Source organism: Pongo abelii, chromosome 13 (assembly GCF_028885655.2).
Source record: "Pongo abelii isolate AG06213 chromosome 13, NHGRI_mPonAbe1-v2.0_pri, whole genome shotgun sequence".
Lineage (NCBI taxonomy): Eukaryota > Metazoa > Chordata > Mammalia > Primates > Hominidae > Pongo > Pongo abelii.
In genome coordinates this window covers 89095073-89120935 of record NC_071998.2, presented here as the reverse complement: position 1 = coordinate 89120935, position 25863 = coordinate 89095073, and the positions used below count along the sequence as shown (strand labels likewise).

The window sequence follows — 25863 nt, the reverse complement described above, 5'->3', positions numbered from 1 at the left end:
CTAAACACAGAGGCCAAGGGCAGGAAAGGGATAAAGACAATGGAGAAGTAAAGGGCTGTAAGGAAGTGAGAATGAAGGCTTAAAGGAAAGGACCTGTGCAGCCAGCTCTCACCCCTCTCTGCAGCCACCCAGCAACTGGAGGATATGGACTTGGTTTGGAACCACCCCTTCTTCTGGTGCTGTCTATAATGCACTGTTGGCCAGTGCACTAAGCTGGCCAACTTGAAGCAGAGACTGCATCACTGGATCTTTTTCTGTCTCCAGTGGGCTGACACAGGGCCTAGCCCAGAAACATCTGCTGTGTAAGGAGCAGGTGGAGGTGGATGACAGCCAGGTCCCTGGAGACCACCATTCCTGCCCTCGCCTCACTCAAACACACCCGACAGCACCAGAAAGGGAACTGAGAATTCAGAGAATGGCACTTTATTTTTAAGACTTGATTTTTTTGCCATGATTATCTACCAATTCTTCCATGATGGTGTCATCCTCTTCAACAGTGACCAGGACCTTCTTGCCCACTAGATTAAAGATGTCTTCAGGAGGATAGCCTTTGGGCTCACCCACCTTCACGGTGAGCATGTCCATTGTTAGAATGGTGCCTTCCGGAATTTTCACTTTGGCCACCACAGACTTGCCCAGCTGTGGACAAAATGAACATTCAGTGCCAGCTTCACAGAAGTAACTAGTGCACACTACTTTACACTCCAGGTCCCTGATCAGTCTTCCCCAGGCAGTACCTTGGGAGCAGGCACTCTGTTGCCCCTTACACTGCTCAGAATATCTCATACATGGCAGGAATTCAACCAGTATAGATGGAATTCAGAGACTCAGAGGAGGGGCCTTTACAATAAAGTGCAAAGGAAAGGGCTGAGGCTATCTATGTAGGCGGAGCCAGGTTCAAATCCCAGTCTGTGGGGTATAGGCCATGTTTTAGTTTCTCTGTCAAATGGAAACTATCCTGTCAGATGACTGTAAGGATTGGTGATATTACAGAATGTACCTGGAACATAGAATGCTCTCAATACATGCAAACTCTGATTCCTTTGGTCACCATCCAGCTCAGTATCTCATTGTAAACATGGGGAAACCGAGGTCCATACAGGGTGGGTGACTTGGCCAGGGTTGCAGACAGCCAAGATGAAACATAGGGATGAGATTCTTAACTCCTGACGCACCGTTCTCCAGGACACACACCTTACCGCCACTTTGTTTGGTAAAACAGAAATATGAAGGACTCATAAGATGGTGAATGTGGCTGTTATGCAGATGACAAGAAAAGGAGCCCCCGAGGAAGGGGCAGATAGGACAGGCAGATGAGGGAATGAAGGATACCTGAAGCTTATGACCAGTGTTTGTCTTCTCCATAAATGCTTTCAAATAAATTATGTGTTTTATTACTCTATATCCTCCACGTAAGAATGCAAGGAATTAATTCTGCTTGGAATGTGGTGCCAGGAAAAAAATGTCTGTCCAGTGATAATCATGCATCCTGTTATGTTTCACTGTCTGCTCAGAGAGCCAAATTAAGTGCTCAGCTGTTATAAATCTTACTCTGGTTTCTGGTCTAATTCTCTCCTGTTTCCTCTATAAAGAAACTATTTTTTACTTTGTTTTAATTTCCTGGTATAGACGCATCTTTGATTTGGGGAAGCAGGTAGGCCCCACTAGAATAAAAGATGACAACAGTCCCAGGCATGCCTGGTGTTTGGTCTTTGCCTTGACCCCGACAGCCTACAGGTTAGGTGTGTGTGCGCGTGCCTGGCAGCCCCAGGATGCCTGCCTGGCTCTATGACTCAGAAGGCAAGAAGGTCCAGGCCACGGCTTCCAGGAAGCCCTGATAGCATGCCAGGCAGTGCTTCTAGGCCTACCAGTTCCTCTGTCTGAAGGTCAGTGTTGCACAAGGAATAGCTGCATCATCACCCACCCACCTCTGCAACGACTCACTGCCCTTCCCACCAGTGCCACCCTGGCTTAGGAAATGCCACAGGCTCTTCTGGTACCTCAGGGAACACCTTGCCTAAATGTTTCTCAGGGCTTACCTGCTCCAAGGGAGCCCAGACTTGACTTATTCCAGGGCCTCACTCCTGTTACATATTCTGGAGTCTAGGAGTACTGGGGCCATAGGCTTCAGAGAATTAGTGGAAGACTCTAATGTGACCCTAGGTGGCCAGAGAAACTGCTAAAGTTTCCTTTAGATAACATGTTTCTCCTGTTGCTGCTACAGGCCAGAGTGCCATGCATTACTGAAGAGAAGCCTGAAGAAGCTGACAGGGGTGGGAGCACATTCCTTCGTCATTTCATGAGCCTGGCTCAGGGAGGGCTGGTCCTGACCATCCCTCTCGGGCCAGCCCATCCTGTTTCCGCACACGGCAGCAGAGCCGAGTGGAGTCCGGCAGGACGCACCTTCTCATTGCAGGCCATCTCACAGGGCAGCAGCTGCTTGGTTGGGGAGCCCAGGGCACGCTCCACAAGACGCACTGACCGCACCAGCTCGGCCAGTTCTCCAGGCTCCAGCGAGGCCGAGTGGTCACTCCCCTTCCAGGTCTTGTCCAAAGTTATGTGACGTTCCAACACCTTGGCCCCCAGAGCCACTGCGGCCACAGATATCGCTATGCCTGTTTCATGCCCAGAATACCCTATGGGAATGTCAGGAAAGAGCTTCTGATATTCCTTTAAAATGGAAAAAGAAAAATAACGTTAAATATCATGCTGCTTTATGCATATTCTCCAGGTGAAGCATATCTGGTTGAGCCCCGGTTTAGCCACTCACTAGCTGTGCAGCCAGGGGCAAGATACTGAGGCTCTCTAAGCCTCTCTTTCCTAGGGATGATAATAATACTTGCTGAGTGTTGCTGTAAATGCATGAGAAGCACTCAGCACATTGTAAATGCTCTAAAAATGGTTACTGTTATTCTAAAGAATGCATTTTAAGAATGTTTCACGTTGCACAATACACCAAGAGTAACAACAGAACTATAAATGAATGTGTAACCTCATTCAAAAACCGTCTGTCACATTTAATTAGCCTGAGCTGCTGAAAGCAAGTGTGCTATATGCACAAATATCATCATCAATAATATACACAGCCCAATCTCAAAACAGTCCTTTGGTGGAAATGATAAATAAATAATCCATTATCTATAATTCACTGAATGCAACAAAAGACACTCTAAGATGGGTGAGTCTTGTTGGTGAGGGTGACCAGAAAGCTGACTACAGTAGAAAGACTCAGGTAGGGTGTATTATTATTTTATTGTTATTTATTATTTCTTTTTGAAACAGGGTCTTGCTCTGTCGCCAAGGCTGGAGTGCAGTGGCATGATCTCAGCTCACTGCAACCTCTGCCTCCTGAGTTCAAGCGATTCTCCTGCCTCAGCCTCCTGAGCAGCTGGGACTACAGGTGCCCGCCACCACGCCCAGCTAATTTTTGTATTTTTAGTAGAGACAGGGTTTCGCCACGTTGGCCAGGCTGGTCTTGAACTCCTGGCCTCAAGCAATCCACCTGCCTCTGCCTCCCAAAGTGCTGGGACTACTGACATGAGCCACGGTGTCTGGCCTCAGGTGGGGTTTAACAAAAGATTAGGAGGGTTAGGTGGCAAAGGCCTTGAAAACCAGGCTTAAGGGTGTGATGGAGTGCGGATTGCTACAAGTTTGAAGATTCAAACCGCTGTACTATCTGCAGGCCCAAGATGGGATAGGCTGGCAGAATAACTCCTGCAATGTGTAGTGTCAAGAGAGAGGACATGACAGCACCTTGAGTCGGGACGGAGATACACTGAAAAGGAAAATAGCTGGGGTCACGTCTACTAAACTGTTAATTATCGGAATCTCTGTGGGATGGGAGTGCAGGGGATGTTTACTTTTGACATTACATATTTCACAGAAATCATTTTTAAATTTTAAAAATAACGTGATTTAGATAAGCTATAAGTGAAGCAAAAACAGGATTGGGAGGGACAGAAAGTTTAGGTAAAAAGAGGGCAATGTCAGTTTTCAAAAAGGCTAACTTTTTAAAAGTTAATGGCTGTATAACAACATGTAAGAAAGCTTATATTATGGGAAAAACAATGTCAAATACTATACTGAAAGGAAAATATAAAAGGAAAACAACTGCAATATCAGGATTCTAGTATGTGTGGATAGACAGATAGAATTCCATTAATGTTACTATAATAGTTTTAATGATAATTACATACATATTTTCGAATGAAGTTAAATTTCCAGTGCTACAGGAGAAACTGAGAGAGATGGCGTAAGACAGTAAGAGACAAAGGCCTAGGGAGACATGCCCAGGTTCTAGTTCCAGCTTTGCCACCAAGCTGCTGTGGGATTTCAGGCTTCCTGACTTGGGACTGGATTTCGCCATCTGTGAAATGACTGAGTAGGGAAAATCCTAGGAGAGAGTAATTTCCCTCAAGGCTGTCACTATAACTAGTTTGAGCCTCAGGGATGCTCAGCATTAGAAAATAAAGAGAGTCAGCAAATAACAAAGCAGAAAAAGCCAGGAAAAGCCAGGAAGTTTCAAGAAGGCCTCCTATAACTCAGTATGAAAAAAGATGAATATTTATCTGTACACTAGTGTTCATAGCAGCATCATTCACAATAGCCAAAAGGTAAAATCATCCCAAATGTCTGTTGACAGATTTTTTTTTTTTTTTTTTTCCCCCTGAGAGTCTCACTCTGTCACCCAGGCTGGAGTGCAGTGGTGCAATCTCGGCTCACTGCAACCTCTGCCTCCTGAATTCAAGAGATTCTCCTGCCTCAGCCTCCTGAGTAGCTGGGACCACAGGCACGCGCCACCATGCCTGACTAATTTTTATATTTTTAGTAAGAAGGGGTTTCACCATGTTGGCCAGGCTAGTCTCGAACTCCTGACCTCAGGTGATCTGCCCACCTCGACCTCCCAAAGTGCTGGGATTACAGGCATGACCCACCGCGCCTGGCCAAGAAAATTTCATTTACAGTCACCCTCTTTAGAATGTATGTGCTTCCTCAACTGCTTAGCTCGAATTTGATTTGGTAACAGCAAGACTGTCAAAGGATGTTCAAATTATAAAGTATGCCATAGTTTGTTAGAATTTTGGTTATAAAAAAGACTACGTCTTCCCCATAGTAAATGGCCCAAGAAGGGAACCCCCTCCCTCCTGCTCACCGAGATGACCCGCAAGTTGACGTCCTCAGGCTGGAGCGGGTACGCGCTGGTACACTGCAAGAAGCAGAAGTTGGGGTTGAGGGGCTTCACGATCTGATAAACTTGCTTCATGGTGTCCATCGACTGCATCCCGCTGGAGATCACCATTGGGCGACCTGAGTAATCCAGCACCAACACCATCAGCACTTTCTCTTTAGAGGTTCTGACTCTTCCCCAACACATCCCAACTGCTGGTCTCATCATTCACCTGAACTCCACAGACATCTCTTAAAACACTGTGCCAGCCCCTGTGGGGGAACAGAGAGGAGCTTGTTGGGTTCCTGCCCTCAGCCACAGGAAAGGTGGGCTCCCCTCTGCCCCCCGACAGTGTTCTTGAGCAAAAGGAACTGAATTAAAGAGGCAGAGGAATTTCACACTGCCAAGAGGAAAATGAGTATCTCATCTGATTAATAGGTTGTATACCATGGCAGTACAGTAGAATGAGTGCTGATTCAAGAGTGTGAGTGAATGTGAGGTGCGGAGCTGCCACTTCTAGCTGTGCCTGGGCAGAGTACTGTCCGTCTCTGAGTCTCAGAGGCCTCCCCTGTGAAATAAGTATCAAGCATCATAATCATGACCTGTTTCAGTCCTAGGGGTGTTATGAGGATCAAATGAAATTGTTCATGTTGTAAAACCACTTTACATGATCATGGCCCACTGTGGTCTCAAACTCAAGCAGTCCTCCTACCTTGGCCTCCCGAGTAGCTGGGGCCACAGTAATGCACCACCATACCCAGCAAGGTTTTATATATACTGCCGTAGCCTTAATTTCTTATAAATTTTAGTTAAAAAATTTTCTAGGACAGGTGCAGTGGCTCACACCTGTAATCCCAACACTTTGGGAGGCCGAAGTAGGAGGATCACTTGAATCCAGGAGTTCAAGACCAACCTGGGCAACACAGACAGACCTTGTCTCTATTTAAAAAAAAAAAAATTCTTAAAAAGAATTTCTAAATGTCTTATAAAAACTGTCATATCCTTAATTCACTTTCTTTCAACTTAGCTTACAAAAAATGGAAGTACAGGCTGATTGAAAAGAGGTTTCTGGCAGGGCACAGTGGCTCATGCCTGTAATCCTAGCACTTTGGGAGGTCGAGATGGGAGGACTGCTTTAGGCCAGGAGTTCAAGACCAACCTGGCCAACACAGCGAGACCCTGTCTCTATTTTAAAAAATGAAAAGAGGCTAAAATTTGTCTTCATGAAATCTGCCTGCAAGTGGCCCACCATGAGGGGAGTAAAAATATGAAGGTTTGGACTCCCTTCAATTTTAAGTCAAAAATTAGACACTTACCTTTTTTGGCTGTCTTTTCCAGATAAGGAAAATTATTAGTGTCTCCAGATCCAACTTTGAAAAATGGAACATTCAGTTCATGCAGGAATTCAACTGCCATCTACAAAAATCAAAGAGGGAGCTCCTTTTCACCATTGTTCAAAAACACTGTTGTCATGACAGGCGAGGAATAACATACAAATAGAAAAACCCCTCCTCTGATGCAGTAGAGGGACACTCAACAACTTGAAAGCAGGCAAAGATTTGTTCTCAGTCATTTCATTCAAATGCAAACATTCATTTGCATCCACCCATCCATTAGCCCAGCAAACGTTTGGTGCTGGTCTTTGCTGGCTACAAGAATCTGGAAAAGGACTGGGCGCGGTGGCTCATGCCTGTACTTTGGGAGGCCGAGGCGGGCGGATCACCTGAGGTCAGGAGTTTGAGACTACCTGACCAACATGGTGAAACCCCGTCTCTACTAAAAATACAAAAATTAGCCGGGTGTGGTGGCAGACACCTGTGATCCCAGCTACTCAGAAGGCTGAGGCAGGAGAATCACTTGAACCTGGGAGGCGGAGGTTGCAGTGAGCTGAGATCGTGCCACTGCACTCCAGCCTGAGCCACAGAGCGAGACTCCATCTCAAAAAAAAAAAAAAAAAGAATCTGGAAAAGAATCTTTCCCCTGGCCAGACCCTACCTGCCCCAGGGGCCCAAGGCCAAATGAACAAACATGAAATGGTCATGACCTAATCCTGACCCAGAAAACCAGGCAGTGAAAACATGAATAGCCTCAAAGGCTTTCCCTTCTACTTGGCCAAACGAGCAGGAAAAGGGGCTATTTAAATTCTTGGCGAAAGGGGTAAAATGGAGCATTTTTTTGCCCAGCCTCTACACAAGGATCCATGGCTGGCAGGGCCCATTCAACCCGAGCCCTTTCAGGCCTCAAAGCACGCTGCCTACTTAAAAGTGAACCTCAGTCACTTTATTCAGATATAACGTCACTGCTTGAGGTTACCTATTTAGTGCTCTTCAACATCCTTCTCTAGTATTCATCAACAAGACTCAGGAAATTGGTAAATGTCAGCAAATGCTTGCTGAAGGAATCAGTGGATCACAAGTTACAAGAGTAAAATCTCAGTTTGCTGTCAAATTATAAGAACTCAAAAACTTTTTATTATCATTTCCTTCCAGCTTCAGTAAGGTGTAATTAGTGCACATAATGTAATTTGGTGAGTTGGGACTTAAGTATACACTACTGCTACCATCACCACAAGAGTAATAAACATACACATCACCTTCAAAAGTTTTCTTGAATCCCTTTGTTTTGTTTTGAAGTTGGAAATCAAAAGTTGAAAAAATCAATATCTCTGAATGGTGACTCAGAAATAAGTTAGGGCTTAGTGAGTTTCTCACACTTGATCACATGGGCACAAATCTTTCCCTGTCCCAGGGATGTTGCTGAAATGAAATGCAAACTCTGATTGGTCTAGGACCGACCAACCAACCAACCAACCTACCTCCCTTCCTCTCTCCTTCCCTCCCTTCCTGCCTTGCTCCCTCTCTCCCTTCCCTTCCTCCCTTTCCTTCCTCCCTCTCCTTCCTCCCTCCCTCCCTTTCCTTCCTTCCCTTCCCTCCCTTCCCTTCCTCCCTTTCCTTCCCTCCCCTCCCTTCCCTTCCTCCCTTTCCTTCCTCCCTCCCTCCCTTTCCTTCCTTTCCTCCCTTCCTTCACCGTTCTTACTGCTCTTCCTCTCTGCTTTATTTTTAACTCTTCTCTTTTCCCCTTCCATCTTTTTCTTTTCTTTTGTGGTAGAGACAGGGTCTTGCTATGTTGCCCAGACTGGTCTCAAACTCCTGGGGTCAAGCAATCCTCCTGCCTCAGTCTCCCAAGTAGCTGGGACCACAGGCACATGCCACCACATGTGGCTAATTTTTTTTTTTAATTTGCTGTGGAGATGGGGTCTTGCTATGTCGCCCGGGCTGTTCTCAAACTGACCTCAAGCAGTTGTCCCACCCTGGCCTCCCAGAGCGCTGGGGTTACAAGCTTCAGCCGCCATGCCCAGTACCTTCCATACCTTTCTACCTCACTCTTTCCTGTTTGTGTCTCATAACACTGCTAACTAGCCCTAAGACAGAACTGAAAAAACATCAGTTTTAAATATATTTTTTGAATAAAATCTAATTTTCCTACCCTTCTCACTTCATTTGGCAGATGAAGAGAGTGCTTTCTGTTTAAAGAAGGAACCTTCCACTGAGTTTTCTTTTGTATAATGTTCATCTTGTGGGAGTGTGGTGTGGCCCTCCAGGGCATAAACAGATGCAGGAACCCCCCCAAGAGAGGGGCAGAGCGATCAGGGGCAAGGAGGGGGGACAAGTGCAGAAAAACACTTTGCAAAAGCTTACCTACAGAGGCTGAAAATCTGCATGGAATTCTATAATTTTCAAGTAAAGAAAAAGGCCAATTCCTGCTGGAAAGGGAAGGGGTGCCTCATTTTGCCGCCTCCTGGGGAGCCAGCGCCACCCAGTGGCCATCTAGAAAACTGCCACTCAGAGCCATCGGGCAAAGGGAATCTGAGTAATCTGGAAGATCCTAACTTTCAGCCTTAAGACAGTATCGCTATGCCTAGGGGCTACTACAGGCTGGGTCAGCAACTGGTGACCCCTTTCTCTTCAGGGACTCCTTGACTTCCTCTAGCCTGCCCACCCTGCTATCGGGTTCCCTCTCTATCTGGGGTTCCATGCAGCCCAGCAGCCTCAGCACTCCTCTCTCCCTCCTGCCCCATAGCACAAAGTCTATGGGAGTCTGAAGGGAGCTCAGGCATGTACAACTCTCCTCGGGCTCCTAGCTGAGTTCAACATGCAGAAATGGGTCCCATGGATAGCTTCATTTGGGAGAAACACTACCCTGCCTTAATGCCTTCTTAGAGGGTCCCAGTAAATCAACTTAGCTGAGTTCCAAACCCAGTGTTTCCCAAACTTATTCGACTCAGAACTTTATTAATTCTGGCCAGGCACGGTAGCTCATGCTTGTAATCCCAGCACTTTGGGAGGCCAAGGCAGGAGGATCATTTTAGCCCAGGAGTTTGACACCAGCCTAGGCAACATGGCGAAATCCCGTTTCTGCAAAACATATAAAAATTAGCCAGGTGTGTGGTGTGTGCCTGCAGTCCCAGCTACTCAGGAGGCTGAAGTGGGAGGATTGCTTGAACCCAGGAGGTCGAGGCTGCACTGAGCTGAGGTCGTGTCACTGCACTCCAGCCTGGGTGACAAAACAAAAAATAAACCAAAAAACCCTTTATTGATTCTAAATCAATTAATGAATGAGGGTGGACAACATGTGCCCATAGAACCCCGTTTCTGTACTGTGTCCTGTGGGACACTCTGGGAACTGCTGATCTGAGTCAGGGGTAAGGAAAGAGAGGAGTGGAGCTGAGATTTTTCTAAAGTCCCTTCCTCTCCCCTCAGTTTTTGGATCCTGCAGGATTAAAAAAAAAGCCCAGGCCAGGTGCGGTGGCTCACGCCTGTAATCCCAGCACTTTGGGAGGCCGTGGCGGGCAGATCACGAGGTCAGGAGTTCGACACCAGCCTGGCCAACATGGTGAAACACCGTCTCTACTAAAAATACAAAAATTAGCCTGGCGTGGTGGTGTGTGTCTGTAATCCCAGCTACTCGGGAGGCTAAGGCAGGACAATTACTTGAACCTGGGAGGTGGAGGTTGCAGTGAGCCAAGATCATGCCATTGCACTCCAGCCTTGGTAACCGAGCAAGACTCCGTCTAAAAAAAAAAAAGGCCCATGGTGATGAGCTGGGGAGAACAGGGAGTCAGGGGAAGGGTGTAGCCACAAATAGGCTGGGCCGGCCTCAGGGCAGCAGTCTGTCAGAGGGCACCGTGCCTAGGACCGAGGCAGGTGCTGGAGGGAAGGGCGGCTTTGCTGGGATGGCCACTGTGTGTGAGGGGAGCATGGCCCTCAGGAGTCACCTCTTTGGTCATGGCTTCCATTTGCCTTCTCAATAGAACTTTCCTTTTAGACTAAAAACATTCTGCTGTTTCACCTGAGTTCCACAGCCTTCGTGCAACTTTCAACCAGAAGCCCTGACAGTTTTCTTGGCCTTAATAAAATTCTGCCACATGTTAACCTTTCCTCAGCACACAGAGAACGCCCTAGAACAGCGTACAGTGTGCAGAAAATGTGCACTCAATAAATGCCTGTTTCTATAAGGAAGTTAGGGTAGGTAAACACTGGGAGCCACTTGCTAGGTAAATACAGAACAAGGAACCAATCTACCTCTAACAGTTTGACAGATGGCAAGGTAAATTAACTCTTGTAAAGGCTCTTAATGCACTTTCCTGCTGGGCACGGTGGCTCCCACCTATAATCCCAGCACTTTGGGAGGCTGAGGTGGGTGGATCATGAGGTCAGGAGTTCAAGACCACCCTGGCCAACATGGTGAAACTCTGTTTCTACTAAAAATACAAAAATTAGCTGGGCATGGTGGTGGGCACCTGTAGTCCCAGCTACTCGGGAGGCTGAGGCAGAGAACTGCTTGAACCCGGGAGGTGGAGGTTGTAGTGAGCAGAGATTGCGCAACTGCACTCCAGCTTGGACGACACAGCGAGACTCCGTCTCAAAAAAAAAAAAATGCACTTTCCCTCACTGCCTGTGCCCTAGGTCAGGCAGGGGACTAGCTGGGGACAAATGGCATTCCTCGTCCAGAGGAACCTACCTGCCCAAATAGGCTGAAGCAGAAAAACTCCAAAGGGTTCTGAGTAACAGAACAGCCATCGCTGGGTGAGTACAGACCTGGCCCTGTGCTGGCACCCCACGGGCTTAGCTCCCTGAATCCTCCAGATAGCCCCAGGGGCATCTTAACAATCCTGTTTTTACAGACGGGGGCCACTGCGGCTCCAAGGTTACATGAGGAGCCCAAGCCACACAGAGTGTGAGCACCAGGATCTGAGCTCAGAGAGCCTGACTCTAAAACACACATCCCAGACACCAAGCAAATGGGCTGCCTGGGGAGCAGAGGGAAGGAAAACCAAGAAAGAAGGAAGCCCTGCTACAAACACCAGACTCCTCCCTATCACCCAACCGCTCCAGGTTCTCAACCGATGCCACCTGCAGGGCACGGCCTAAAGAAGTGACTCCACCTCAGCAGCCTCACAGGGGCAAGGAGGCACCTTTCTCCTAGGTCGGATCCAGGAGCTCAGAGAGCTTGCATTTCCAGGAAACGTGGACGGAAGCAGAAAAGTCCCCATTCCAGGTGCAAGTCACCTTGATGACATCTTCCCTGGTTCTGCACTGACTCAGGACATCAGAATAGAGAGAACCACTGGATGGTAGCTTGGTCACACACAGAAAAGGAAATGGTGGCCCAGGCAGGGAAGGAGCTCACCAAGGTCACACTGAGAGTTAAGGGCAAAGTCAGGACAAGCACCCAGATGTCCCAGCCTGCAAGTACCCAGATGTCCTAGCCCTTAGCCCAGGTTGCTTTCCTTAATTGTAACTAACATTCACTGAATATTGATTGTGTACTATGCTTTATATTAACGATCACATTTAATCTTCACTTTCCCTCCCAGATGGGTTCTGCTAGGAAGCCCGCTTTACAAATGAAGAAAACAGGCAGAAAAAGGTTAAATAACCTCCACATGGATATACCAGAAATGACAGGCAGAGCCATATTCAAACTTAAAATCTGACCCTAGAGTCCATTCACTTGGCCACTGGGCCATATAGCCCGGGTATGGGCCACACAGCAGGGTGTGTACCACAGAGCTGGGGTGTGCATCATACAGTTGGGGGTATATACCATACAGCTGAGGTGTGTACCATATAGTCGTGCCATCATATAGCCAGGGTACACACCACACAGCTGGGGTATGTGTATACAGCATTCAGCATGGGGTCCCAAATGTTTTCATCTTCAAATTCTTAAAAATTACTGAGGAGGCCAAGTGCAGTGGCTCACACCTGTAATCCTAGCACTTTGGGAGGCCGAGGTGGGAGAATGTTTGAGGCCCAGAGTTTAAGACCAGCCTGGGCAACATAGGGAGACCCTGTCTCTACAAAAAAATTTAGAAATTAGCTGGTCGTGGTGGCATGGACCTGTAGTCAGTCCCAGCTACTAAGGAGGCTGAGGTGGGAGGATCGCTTGAGCCTGGGTGGTCAAGGCTGCGGTGAGCTATGAGCTATGATTGTGCCACTACTTTCCAGCCTGGGCAACAGAGCGAGACCCTGTCTCAAAAAAAAAAAAAAAAAAATTACTAAAGAGTCTGCAGATCTTTTTTATTTTTTTATATGGGTTTATTTATTCGTATTTGCTGAATTAAAAATTAAAATTGTGGCCAGGCACGATGGCTCATGCCTGTAATCCCAGCACTTTGGGAGGACAAGGTGGGCGGATCACCTGAGGTCGGGAGTTTGAGACCAGCCTGGCCAAATGGTAAAACCCCATCTCTACTAAAAATACAAAAATTAGTCAGGTGTGGTGGCGGGTACCTATAATCCCAGCTACTCAGGAGGCTGAGGCACAAGAATCTCTTGAACCCAGGAGGCAGAAGTTACAGGGAGCCAAGATCATGCCATTGCGCTCCGGCCTGGCCAACAGAGTGAAATAAATAAATAAAATAAAATTTTAAAATGAAAGCCGGGCATAGTGGCTCACACTTGCACTCCCAGCACTTTGGGAGGCTGAGGCAGGCAGATCACCTGAGGTCAGGAGTTCAAGACCAGTCTGGTCAACATGGTGAAACCCCATCTCTACTAAAAATGCAAAAATTAGCTGGGCATGGTGGCACACACCTGTAGTCCCAGCTACTTGGGAGGCTGAAGCAGAATTGCTTGAACCTGGGAGGCGAAAGTTACAGTGAGCCACAATCGTGCCACTGCACTCCAGCCTGGGTGACAGCGAGACTCCGTCTCAAAAAATAAAATATAAAATAAAAGAGGAATCTTTTCTTAATTTTAAACTTTGAATTTTGAGATAATGGTAGATTCACGTGCAACTGTAAGAAAGAACACAGAGAGATACTATATACTTTTCCCCCAGTTTCTCCCAATAGTAATGTCTTGTAAAACTATAGTACAATATTACAACTGGGTGAATGATATTGACAAAGTCAACCAATCTTATTCAGATTTCACCATTTCTACATGTATTCATTTCTGTGTGCCTATATTTAATTCTATGCAATTTTACCCCATGCACAGACTCATGTGACCACTGCCACAGTCACCATACAGAAGGTACCATGATGCCACCGCTACAAGGATCCTTCATGTCACCCCTTTATAACCACATCCCCCTTCCCCTTACTAACCTTTGGCAACTACTCATCTGTTCTCCATTCTCATAATTCTGTTATTTCCAGAATGTCATGGAAGCAGAATCGTACAGTATGTACCCTTCTGCATATGCTGCTTTCTCACTCAGCATCATTTCCTTGAGATGCATCCAGGCTGCTGCACGCATCAATAGTTCATTCCTGGCTGGGCGCGGTGGCTCACGCCTGTAATCCCAGCACTTTGGGAGGCCGATGTGGGTGGATCACGAGGTCAGGAGTTTGAGACTAGCCTGGCCAAGATGGTGAAACCCCATCTCTGCAAAAAATACAAAAATTAGCCAGGCACCATGGCATGTGCCTGTAATCCCTGCTACTCAGGAGGCTGAGGAAGGAGAATCACTTGAACCTGGGCAGCGGAGGTTGCAGTGAGCCGAGATCGCACCACTGCACTCCAGCCTGGGCGATAGAGTGAGACTCCATTTCAAAAAAAAAAAAAAAAGAAAAAATAGTTCATTCCGTTTGATTGCTGAGTAGTACTCTACGGTATGCATGTACTACAGTTTGTTTCACCATTCACCCACTAAAGAACATGTTGCTTTTTCTAGTTTTGAGCTACTAAGAATAAAAGTTGTAATGACACTTACATTCAGGTTTTTGTATGAATGTTAAGTTTTCATTTCTTTGGGGATAAATTACCAAATGACAACTGGTGGGTCATATGATAAACACATTATCTAGCTTTATAAGAAACTCCCAGTCCACGTTAAGTGGTTGAATTGTACAGTATACGAATTATGTCCCAATAAAGCTGTTTAAAAAAGAAGGAATGAAACTACCATACTGTTTTCTAGAGTGATTGGATCATTCTACATTCCCACCAGCAATATATGAATGACCTATTTTCTTTGTACCCTTGACACCATGTGGTGTTATCACTTTTTTTTTTTTTTTTAGAGACAGGATCTCACTCTTTTGCCAAGGCTGGAGTTTGGAGTTCACTGGTGCAATCATGGCTTACCACAGCCTCAAGCTCCTGGGTTCAAGGAAGCCTCCTGCCTTCCTGCCTCAGCCTCCCAAGCAGCTGAGGCTACAGGCACACCCCACAATGCCTGGCTTTTTTTTTTTTTTTTTTTTTTTTTTTAAATACATAGGGTCTTGCTATTGTTGCCCAGGCTGGTCTTGAACTCCTGGCCTCAAGCGACCCTCCTACTACAGCTTCCCAAAGTACTGGGATTTCAGGAGTGAGCCACTGCATCCAGCCAACCACTTTTTACTTTAACGATACTGACAGCTGTGCAGTGATATCACATTGTGGTTTAAAACTCAGAAATAAAGAAAAAAAAAGCTAAAAAATGGCTGGGTGAGATGGCTGACACCTGTAATCCTAGCATTTGGGAGGCCGAGGAAGGCAGATCACTTGAGGTCAGGAGTTCGAGACCAGCCTGGCCAACAAGGTGAAACTCCATCTCTACCAAGAGATACAAAAAAAAAAAAAAAAAAAAATTAGCAGGGCATGGTGGTGTGCGAATCCCAGCTACTTGGGAGGCTGAGGCATAAGAATCGCTTGAACCCGGGAGTTGGAGGTTGTAGTGAGCTTAGATTACACCACTGCACTCCAGTCTGGGTGACAGAGTGTAACCCTGTCTCAAAAATAAAAATAAATGAGAAATTTTTAAACATATAAATAGACAAACACAGAAGAAAAAAAGATAATTTTGACATCATCAAAATTAAAGATGTTTGTAATTCAGAGTACACTATCAAGAAAGTGAAAAAGGGTGAGGCATGGTGGCTCATGCCTGTAATCCCAGCACTTTGGGAGGCCAAGGTGGGCTGTTTGCTTGAGCTCAGGAGTTTGAGACCGGCCTGGGCTACATAGTGAGACCTTGTCTCTACAAAAAATACAAAAATTAGCTGAGTCTGGTGGCACATGCCTATAGTCCTAGCTACTTGGGAGGCTGAGGTGGGAGGATTGCTTGAGCTCAGGAGGCCAGGGTTGCAGTGAGCCAATATTGCACCACTCTGCACTCCAGCCTGGGCGAAAGAGCAAGACCCTATCTCAAAAAAAAAAAAAAGAAAGTGAAAAAGACAACCCAAAGACTAGGAAAGTTTTTTACAATCATTTATCTGCTAAAGGACTTGTACTTAAAATATATAAAGACAATTCATTGGAAGGCTATACATGAAAAAATAATTAATTAAATTTCAAAAGAATATATAAAGAAAAATAATCCAATTTTTAAAACTGACAAAGGATCTGAATAGACATTCTTCCAAAGAAGATATGCAGATGACCAACAGGCACATGAAAAGATGCATCAGAGAAATGCAAATCACAACCACAATGAGATACCATGTCACATCCACTAGGATGGCTAGAATCAGGAGGTAATAACAAATGATGAGGATGTGAAGCAACTGGCACCATCAAACCCTGCTGGTGGGAATGGCGCAGCCACTTTGGCAAACAGTCTGGCAGTTCCTCAAAAAAGTTAAACATAGAGTTACCAGGTGACCCAGCAATTCCACTCATATATATAATACCGAAGAGAAATGAACACATCCATATAAAACCTGTACATAAAAGCTCATAGCAGCATTATTCATAATAGCCAAAGATTAGAAACAACCCAAATGTCCACCAACTGACAAATGGGTAAATAAAATGTGGTATAGCCCTAAAATTGAATTATGAATTAGCCAAAAAAAGAAACGAAGTACTGATATATGTTACAACATAAATGAAAACACAGTGTTATATGAAAGAAGTCAGGCTCGAAGGACCACATATTGTATGATTCTATTTATATGCAATATCCAGAATAGGCAAATTTATAGAGACAGAAATTTGAGGCTGGACGCAGTGGCTCACACCTATAATCCCAGCACTTTGGGAGGCCGAGGCAAGTGGATCACCTAAGGTCAGGAGTTCAAGATCAGCCTGGTCAACATGATGAAACTCTGTCTCTACTAAAAATACAAAAATTAGCTGGGCAGGGTGGTGCATGCCTGCAATCCCAGCTACTCGGGAAGCTGAGGCAGGAGAATTGCTTGAACCCGAGAGGTGGAGGTTGTGGTGAGCCAAGATCCTACCACTGCACTCCAGCCTGGGCAACAAAGCGAGACTCTGTCTCAAAAAAAAAAAAAAAAATCGATAAGTGGTTCCCTAGGCCTGGGAGAATTGGGACAATTAAGGAATGTTGCTAATGGGTAGCTTTTCTTTTGGGGGTGATAAAAAAATGTTCTAACAGTAATTGTGTTAATGGTTGCACAACTCTGTAAATATTACTAAACACCACTGAATTGTATCCTCAATCGGGTGAATTGGATGGTGTGTCAATAAAACTGTTCTTTAAAAAAAAGAACACACAACACACCTTCCATTAGGTGAGCCGCTGCCAGAGGAATGATGCCATCACACATCACCTAGCCTCTGGAAAACTCCACTATATACTTGTGAGAATGACGATGGAAAGGACAAATAACATTTGAGTATCATTATGGAAATAGCTTTGCCTTTGTGGACCTCCTGAAAGGGCTCATGAATCCCCCAGGGGTTCCTGAACCACACTTTGGAAACCACCTTCATATACTTCTCATTACTCTGATTGGTTATTATTGTTTTTAATTGTCACTGCAATGAAATGCACACATAACATTTCTCCTTACTATGGATTCAACACTTTGGTTCTGTTGTTGATACTTACAAGACCTATTCCTTTCTGAATGGAGGCTGCTATGTCACCAGTTCAAACTGAATTTGAGCAAACCCAGGTCTCAGATTTGAAACTGGATGCAGAGTGAGACCCCTGCCCCAGGTTGCAGGGCAGTAATTAACTGAAGATCAGCAATATATCTAAGTAACCTTTTTATGTAGGTTTTAAAAAAAAAATCTGTCCCCACTCCCAAGGCAGCTCTTGGGCCCAGAGACTCTCCAGCCAACTTCAGTCTTGAACTGGTACCGAGCGTGGTGCATGCAGAGACTCTGCTGAGCTTTCAGGCATTCACAGTGGGAGTCTATGCTCTGGGAAGCCTGGGCTGCCAGCCAGGCAGCAGCAGCTGAGGGACTGTGGAAAGCATACTGCTCTAGGCATCAGATCTGCTACCTTTAAGACCCATTTCCTAACTGAACAAACTTCTGGCCCCTCTGGTCCTCCATTTCTTCATCTGTAAAATGGGGCACTGTAGGGATAAAATATATTACTGTATGTGAAGATGCTTCATAAACTATAATGTGTACTTCAAAAGTAGGGAATTAGGGCGGGTGCGGTGGCTTATGCCTGTAATCCCAGAACTTTGGGAGGCTGAGGCAGGCGGATCACTGAAGATCAGGAGTTCAAGACCAGCCTGGCCAACATGGTGAAACCCCTTCTCTACTAAAAATATACAAAAACTAGCCGGGTGTGGTGGCAGGCGCCTGTAATCCCAGCTACTCAGGAGGCTGAGGCAGGTGAATCACTTGAACCCGGGAGGTGGAGGCTGCAGTGAGCCAAGATCGTGCCATTGCACTCCAGCTTGAGCAACAGACCGAGACTCCGTCTTAAAAAAAAAAAAATTAGGGAATTAGGATTGTTAAGTGCACAACTGCATTTGAAGAATGTCATGCGTATGAATGCTGTGAATTAAGGAATGAATTTGGTCTACAGAAGTGAAGCCTGAAACTGCCAAGTTCTCCAGAGGCCTAGGTTCTCCACCTTCCTCCTTTTTTAAACCACCCATTACCCCTGGCCTGAGCTGCATGTGTGCTTCTTTCAACTCAATCAACACACATGTTTTAGAACTGGAAAAATGGCACAGAGTCAGAAGTCTGCTTCAGATAACCTGGTTGACGAAAAGAAAAAGTGTTTCAAGACCCATAAAAATATTCTAAGGTTTTACCTAAAAATCTGTTTCTAAGAAGCCATCTTAAGGAAACAACCCCAAACAGAGAAAAGATGTCTATCTCAGCACTACTTATTAGCACAAAAAAAACAGGCTGGGTGCAGTGGCTCAAACCTGTAATCCCAGCACTTTGGGAGGCCTAGATGGGAGGATCACTTGAGGCCAGGAGTTCGAGATCAATCTGGGCAACACAGTGAGAACCCGTCTCTACAATTTTTTTTTTTAATTAGCCAAGTGTGGTGGCACATGCCTGTAGTCCCAGCTACTCAGCAGGCTGAGACAGGAGGATCACTTGAGGCCAGGAGTTTGAGACCGCAGTAAGCCATGACTGCATCGTTGCACTCCAGCGTGGGTGACAGAACAAGATCCCATCTCAAAAGACAAAACTAGGCCAGGCACGGTGGCTCACACCTGTAATCCCAGCACTTTGGGAGGCTGAGGCGGGTGGATAACCTGAGATCAAAAGTTCGAGACCATCCTGGCCAACATGGTGAAATCCTATCTCTACTAAAAATACAAAATTTAGCTGGGCCTGGTGGCAGGTGCCTGTAATCCCAGCTACTCGGGAGGCTGAGCCATGAGAATCACTTGAACCTGGGAGGCAGAGGTTGCAGTGAGCTAAGATCACGCCACTCCACTCCAGCCTGGGAGACAGTGAGACCCTGTCTCAAAACAAGCAAACAACAACAAAAAATAAAACTGGGCTGGAGGCTCACACCTGTAATCCCAGACCTTTGGGAGGCTGGGGCGGGCGGATTGCCTGAGGTCAGGAGTTTGAGATCAGCCTGGCTAACAGCCCCGTCTCCACTAAAAATATGAAAAAAAATCAGTCAGGCCTGGTGGTGCACGCATACTCGGAGACTGAGACAGGAGAATCGCTTCAACCTGGGAGGCGGAGGTTGCAGCAAGCCGAGATCACGCCACTGCACTCCAGCCTGGGTGACAGAGTGAGACTCCATCTCAAAAAAATAAAAATAAAATAAAATAAAATTGGGGAATCTTTTTTTAATTTTAAACTTTGAATTTTGAGATAATGGTAGATTCATGTGCAGCTATAAGAAAGAACACAGAGAAATCCTATATACTCTTCCCCCAGTTTTTTTGAGACTCTGTCTCAAAAAAAAAAAAAAAAAAAAAAAAAAAAAAAAAAACCTGAAATAACTTCCATGTCCAAAAGTAGAGGAATGGTTAGGTACAGTATAGTACATGCACCAAAAGAAGTATTACGTTGCTATCAAAATCTTTAAGCATAAGGTGGGGTAAAAGTTCATGCTGTAATGTTAAACAAGCAGGCACAGAACTCAATGTTCATTAAATAGTACCAGCAGGCAATAAAACAAGCATGTAAAAAGACTTCAGGAGGAAATATGTAAAAAGAATTGCTATAGAGGGATTATGGGTCAGTTTTTTCCCCTTTTTCTTGTTTTCTAAACTTTTTGTAATGTTATTTTTACAACTAAAATTTTTTTACATTCAAAAGAACACACGAAGGAATTTTAAGGAGGCAGGTCACAGAGCAGATGGGACCTGAGACCTGGCACCAGCTGCACTCTTCCAGGATGTGCATGGCCAAGCCAAAAACCACCGGTGACCATCCTGTGAGCCATTCCCTTCTGGACAGTGCCAGTGTCCCCCCACTCAAGTCAGTCAAGGCTAGTCAGCAAGGGGCGGACTCCAGAATTGTGGTTTCCTTGCTCTATTTTTTTTTTTTTTTTAAGAGACAGGGTCTTACTCTATCACCCAGGCTGGAGTGCCATGGTCCAATCATGGCTCACTGCAGTCTCAAATACATGGGATCAAGCAATCCTCAGCCTCCCAGACTACAGGAGTACACCACCACGCCTGGCTAATTTTTGTTTTCTTTGTAGAGATAGGGTCTCCCTATGTTGCCCATGCTGGTCTTGAGCTCCTGGCCTCAAGCAGTCCTTCCAGCTCAGCCTCCCAAAGCTCTGGGATTACAGGTGTGAGCCACCACACCCAGCCCCTGGTTCCCAGACCATTTTCTACTGGGAGAAACCTGGCCCAGGTGGCGTGTCCCTATAGCTTGGAGGGGCTCTGGGATTCCAGTGTGGCTGACCCCTACTTCCAAAGACAACTTGTTATTGTTATTACTATTATTTTTTTTTTTTTTTGAGACAGAATCTTGCTCTATCACCAGGCTGGAGTGCAGTGGCGTGATCTCAGCTTACTGCAACCTCCACTTCCCAGGTTCAAGCGATTCTCCTGCCTCAGCCACCCAAGTAGCTGGGACTACAGATGCACGCCACCACGCCCAGCTAATTTTTTGTATTTTAGTAGAGACAGTGTTTCACCATGTTGGCCAGGATGGTCTCGATCTCTTGACCTCATGCCCTGCCCGCCTCGGCCTCCCAAAGTGCTGGGATTACAGGTATGAGACACTGCGCCTGGCCCTTTTTTTTTTTTTTTTTTTTTTAATTTGAGATGGAGTCTTGCTCTGTTGCCCAGGCTGGAGCACAGTGGCATGATCTCTGCTCACTGCAACCTCCACCTCCCAGGTTCAAGTGATTCTCCTGCCTCAGCCTCCCGAGTAACTGGGATTACAGGCACGCACCACCATGCTCAGCTAATTTTTGTATTTTTAGTAGAGATGGGGTTTCATCATGTTGGCCACACTGGTCTCGAACTCCTGACCTCAGGTGATCCATCCCCCTTGGTCCCCCAAAGTGCCGGGATTACAGGTGTGAGCCACTGAGCCCGGCCAGAGACAGCCTGTTTTTAAAACAATGGCATCCTTCCCACAGATTCTCACTGGGCTTTGGCACCTGCTAGCCTCTCCAGTAGTTGGAAACAGAAAAGATGAGCAAGGGCTGGAGCTGGCCCTAAGCCGGAAGTCACCAGGCTGCCTGCTGCCCCTTGGTCTGCTAAAGTGACAAATGACAGAGCAGCAGAGGACTCACCTCATCCATGCCGGAGGCAGTGAAGAAGATCCCAGCCTCCTCGGCGTACCTCTGCAGCTCCCTGTACTGGTCATGGCTGAACTCCAGATGTCGTTTGTGCTCCCCGTACGTCTTCCCCCAGGAATGCTTCGAGGTGTATGGCCTCTCCAAGGCTTTCCGATTAAACTTGAATTCTAGCTCACTCTTCTGGAACTTGGCACAATCAGCCCCACACTCCTACAACACACATTAGGACACCTTTCAGTGACTGTCGTAGATTCTCAAAAAAACGAAAAAATTCTGGAGCAACCACTATGACATCACCATCTTTATTTATTTATTTATTTAGAGACAGAGTTTCGCTCTTTCACCCAGGCTGGAGTGCAGAAGGCGTGATCTCGGCTCACTACAACCAGTGCCTCCCGGGTTCAAGCCATTCTCCTGCCTCAGCCTCCCAAGTAGCTGGGATTACAGGCGCCCACCACGACACCCAGCTAATTTTTGTTATTTTTAATAGAGACAGGGTTTCGCCGCACTGGCCAGGCTGGTCTTGAACTCCTGACCTCAGGTGATCCACCCACCTTGGCCTCCCAAAGTGCTGGGATTACAGGCATGAGCCACCGCGCCCAGCCGACATCACCATCTTTAAAAACAACATAGGCTGACAGAGACCTTAAGGACCTCCAAGGAAGCGGAACAGAAAAGGCAAGAAGGTCTGAAGGGAAGAAAAGGTTGTTTGGAGATGGGAGACCTCCCCCTATTTTTTTCTCTTAGCATGCCAAAAGAAAAAAAAAAAAATGGGACTTTTTTCCTTTGTTTTGCATTGTAAATATTAAAAATATTGGATCAAAGAGTTAAGGAAGATTTTAAGTTATATAACTGAACAAAGAATAGTAAAATCAGCACTGGACCAGAATTTAGTAAAGAAAAATTCTGGTTTAACTTTGACCCTAACTCTTAGATAAGTCACTTCCCAGCTCTGGACTCAGTTTCTCCATCGATATAAAATCAGTTTGGGCTACCTCCAGGATGTGTAAACTGTCCTAATGAGGCCCTCTCAGGGACAGGAAAATCCAGGGACAGTGCCCTGTGCCTCTTTCTCTGATTTCAACAATAGCAACTCTGCTTTTAGCTGCTTTGCACTGGCACTTTTCTCCATGACATTTTCTTTAACAGGTTACGTGTTAAAAAGCAGACAAACAAAACAAAAATGCCCCAGCCTTTTTTGATGACTTCTACTGAGCAGAGGCAATAATATAAAAGCTGGATTGTTTGACTGTAAAAGCTATATAAAAAAAAAAAAACACACACTCAAGAGGTCAGGCACAGTGGCCCATGCCTGTAATCCAAACACTTTATGAGAGGCCAAGGTGGGAGGATTGCTTGAACCCAGGAGTTCAAGACCAGCCTCGGCAACATAGTAAGTAAGACCCTGTCTCTACAAAAAATATAAAAATTAACCAGGCATGGTGGCATACGCCTGTAGTCCCAGCTACTCAGGAGGCTGAGGCGGGAGGATCGCTTGATCCCCAGAGGTTGAGGTGGCAATGAGCTATGATGGTGCCACTGCACTCCAGCCTGAGCAACAGAGTGAGACCCTGACTCAAACAAAAACAACCTACTCAAGAAAAAGAGTAATTAAAACCCACTAAAATCCCATCTCACAGCCATTTCTGTAGACACAGAGGTATTCATGCTATTAAAAACTTCTTGGCTGCCGGGCACGGTGGCTCACGCCTGTAATCCCAGCACTTTGGGAGGCTGAGGTGGGCAGATCACGAGGTCAGGAGATCGAGACCATCCTGGCTAACATGGTGAAACCCCGTCTCTACTAAAAATACAAAAAATTAGCTGGGAGTGGTGACGGGCACCTGTGGTCCCAGCTACTCTGGAGGCTGAGACAGGAGAATAGCGTGAACCCAGGAGGCAGAGCTTGCAGTGAGCCGAGATCACACCACTGCACTCCAGCCTGGGCGACAGAGCGAGACTCCGTCTCAAAAAAAAAAAAAAAAAAATACTTCTTGGGTCCAGAAATGTCAGTGCTGAGATCACTACTCCTGCTCTTGGACAAATCATAAGATGGTAGGGTCAGGACTTGATGCTGGAAAGTTCAAAGAACATTAGAACTGAAAGTGACCTTGGGCAACAGAGCTCTCATTGTCTAGATGAAGATCCCAAGGCCCAGACTGACCTGACTGAAGTTGCACAGTGTCTCTAGCAGAGCTGGCCAGATCCCTTTCCTAAAGGCTGCAGCCACCTAGATTCCGGCTCAATGGAATTAGAGACAGGGTCTCGCTATGTGGCTCAGGCTGGTCTCGAATTCCTGAGCTCAAGCAATCTGCCTTCCTCAGCCTCCCAAAGTGATGGGATTACAGGAATCAGCCACTGCACCTGGTCAGTACAGCTTTGTTTCTATGGCTTCAGTATCTCCAGATATTTTTACAACTTCAGCATTCCAAGAGGAGAAACAGGCTGCTCCTTCAAATTAAGAGTGGGAATTTCCCTCTAGGAAACAATGTTGCAGAAGAAAGGCTGGAGTCCTGTGGCTTAGGAGCAAAAACTGAAAAAACCCCTTACTGTATTTATTATACTAGCTATGTGACCTTGCCTAAGTCACTTATTTTCTCTTAGCCTTTAAAATGAAATCAGCAGCATCATGGCATTGGTTTGTTGTAAAAATTAAATGAGATGGTGCATGTACAGCATTTAGCTTAGTATCTGGTAGAGTAAGCACTCAAAAAATGTTAGCAATGTTAGTTTTGTAACGTATTTTTATGATTCAGTGGTTCGGTTTCCATAAAATCAGTCCCAAAGGAACAGTAAGGGCCGAGGGTGGTGGCTCACACCTGTAATCCCAGCACTTTCAGAGGTCAAGGTGGGCAGATCGCTTGAGCTGAGTTCGAGACCAGCCTGGGTAACATGGCCAAACCCCATCTCTACAAAAAAATTAGCCCAGCATGGTGGTTCACGCCTGTGGGTCCCAGCTACTCGAGAGGCTGAGGTGGGACAATCACCTAACCCCGGGAGGCAGAGGTTGCAGTGAGCCGGGATCATGCCACTGCACTCCAGCCTGGGTGATACAGAGAGACCCTGTCTCAAAAAAAAAAAAAGAAAAAGCTCCAGCCTGGGTGACAGAGCAAGACCCTGTCTCTAAGATAGACAAATAAATAAATAAACATTTAAAAAAACTATCACAAACGATACAAAATCAGTTGAGCAGCATTGATGAAGGGAAAGGAAAGATGGGGTGAGCTATCTCTAAACCAAGGAATCATAGTGCAGGCCAGGCCTTATGCTGGGGGCTGGGGTCGTAATGAAGAATATGGCAGTTCCAACAGAAGAGGGAGCACGCATTTACCGACTCCTATGTGCCAAGTGTTGGGCTCAGAGCTCTATCTGAGAATCTCATTTGATCCCCATAACAACTCCATGTGGAAAGAACTGTTATTATCAAGCCCCGTTTTCAAATGGGGAAAAGGGTTCACGGAGGCTAAGTAAGCAGCCCATGTTCACACAGCTAGTAGTGGTGGAACTGAGATTTGAACTCAAAGGCCCGGCTTTTAACCACTTCACATTTCACATACAGGGAATGGCGGGTGAGAGAGACCACAGCAACTTCCAGGACTGTCATTCCTGAAAGTAACTCTGTGCCGCTGAAGAATGTCAGAGAAGAATTATGACGGGCTGGAAGGGGCCCAGTCATTAAAATCTTGAAGGCTATATTAAAGGGTTTCGACTCTACCCGCGGGCAGGAGGGAGCCACAGAAGGTGCCAGGCAGGGGGGATGGTCTGATCAAGTCTGACTTTTAGAAAGATTATTCTGGCACCAGAACGGGGAGGAAAGAGGTCGGGTTAGGAGGCAGCTGCTGTAATGCAGAAAGATCAGGAGGGTGGCGGACGGGGTGAGGAAGAGGGATCCGAAGGATTCCGAAAACGGAACTGGCGGGCGGGAGGAGGCCGGACCAGGGTACCGAGCCGCGGAGCCCGTGTGGCCCTGGCTCCCGGCGGCCCCGCCCCGCCCCGCCCCGCCCGGCGCCCGAATCCCGGGTCCCGGGAGCTCCCGCCTCACCTTGGCCATGCGGATCATGCGCTTGGCCACGTCCAGGTCGCCCTGGTGGTTCTGGCCGATCTCGGCAATGATGAAGCACGGGTGTTGCCCGCCCACCCAGCGCCCGGGACACAGCTCCAGCTCCAGCGGCATTGCAGCGGCTCGGGGTCCGGCGCCTCACTGCCAGTCTGGGTCCGGCCGCCGCCGCCGCCTCTACTCTATTCTGTGAGCAGCTCTGCGAGACCCACACGCCGGCCCCGCCACGTCAGCCCGCGGCCGCCGCGCAGCC

At 46.6% G+C, this 25863-nt stretch overlaps 2 protein-coding genes across 5 annotated transcripts in view; one reads left to right on the top strand and one right to left on the bottom strand.

Moving 5' to 3' along the window:
- The window catches only part of TRIM14 (tripartite motif containing 14), a 58020-nt gene extending 36469 nt beyond the window's left edge, over positions 1-21551 (top strand). Inside the window, exon 7 of one of the 4 annotated variants that reach the window (XM_054520346.2) lies at positions 21392-21551. The gene's annotated coding sequence lies outside the window, so the exon portion shown is untranslated. Of the gene's footprint in view, positions 1-2224; positions 2405-5113; positions 5583-13674; positions 13811-21391 lie in introns of those variants that run through there. The other 3 variants (XM_054520347.2, XM_054520345.2, XM_054520348.2) reach the window with 3 other exon arrangements.
- Positions 408-25863, bottom strand: NANS (N-acetylneuraminate synthase). Its single transcript, XM_002820022.6, has 6 exons — positions 25596-25863; positions 21548-21763; positions 6484-6583; positions 5153-5307; positions 2404-2670; positions 408-639 (listed from the first exon to the last, which is right to left on the bottom strand). The coding sequence occupies exons 1-6, from the start codon at positions 25725-25727 to the stop codon at positions 430-432; spliced, it is 1080 nt and encodes a 359-aa protein (XP_002820068.3). The 5' UTR covers positions 25728-25863; the 3' UTR covers positions 408-429.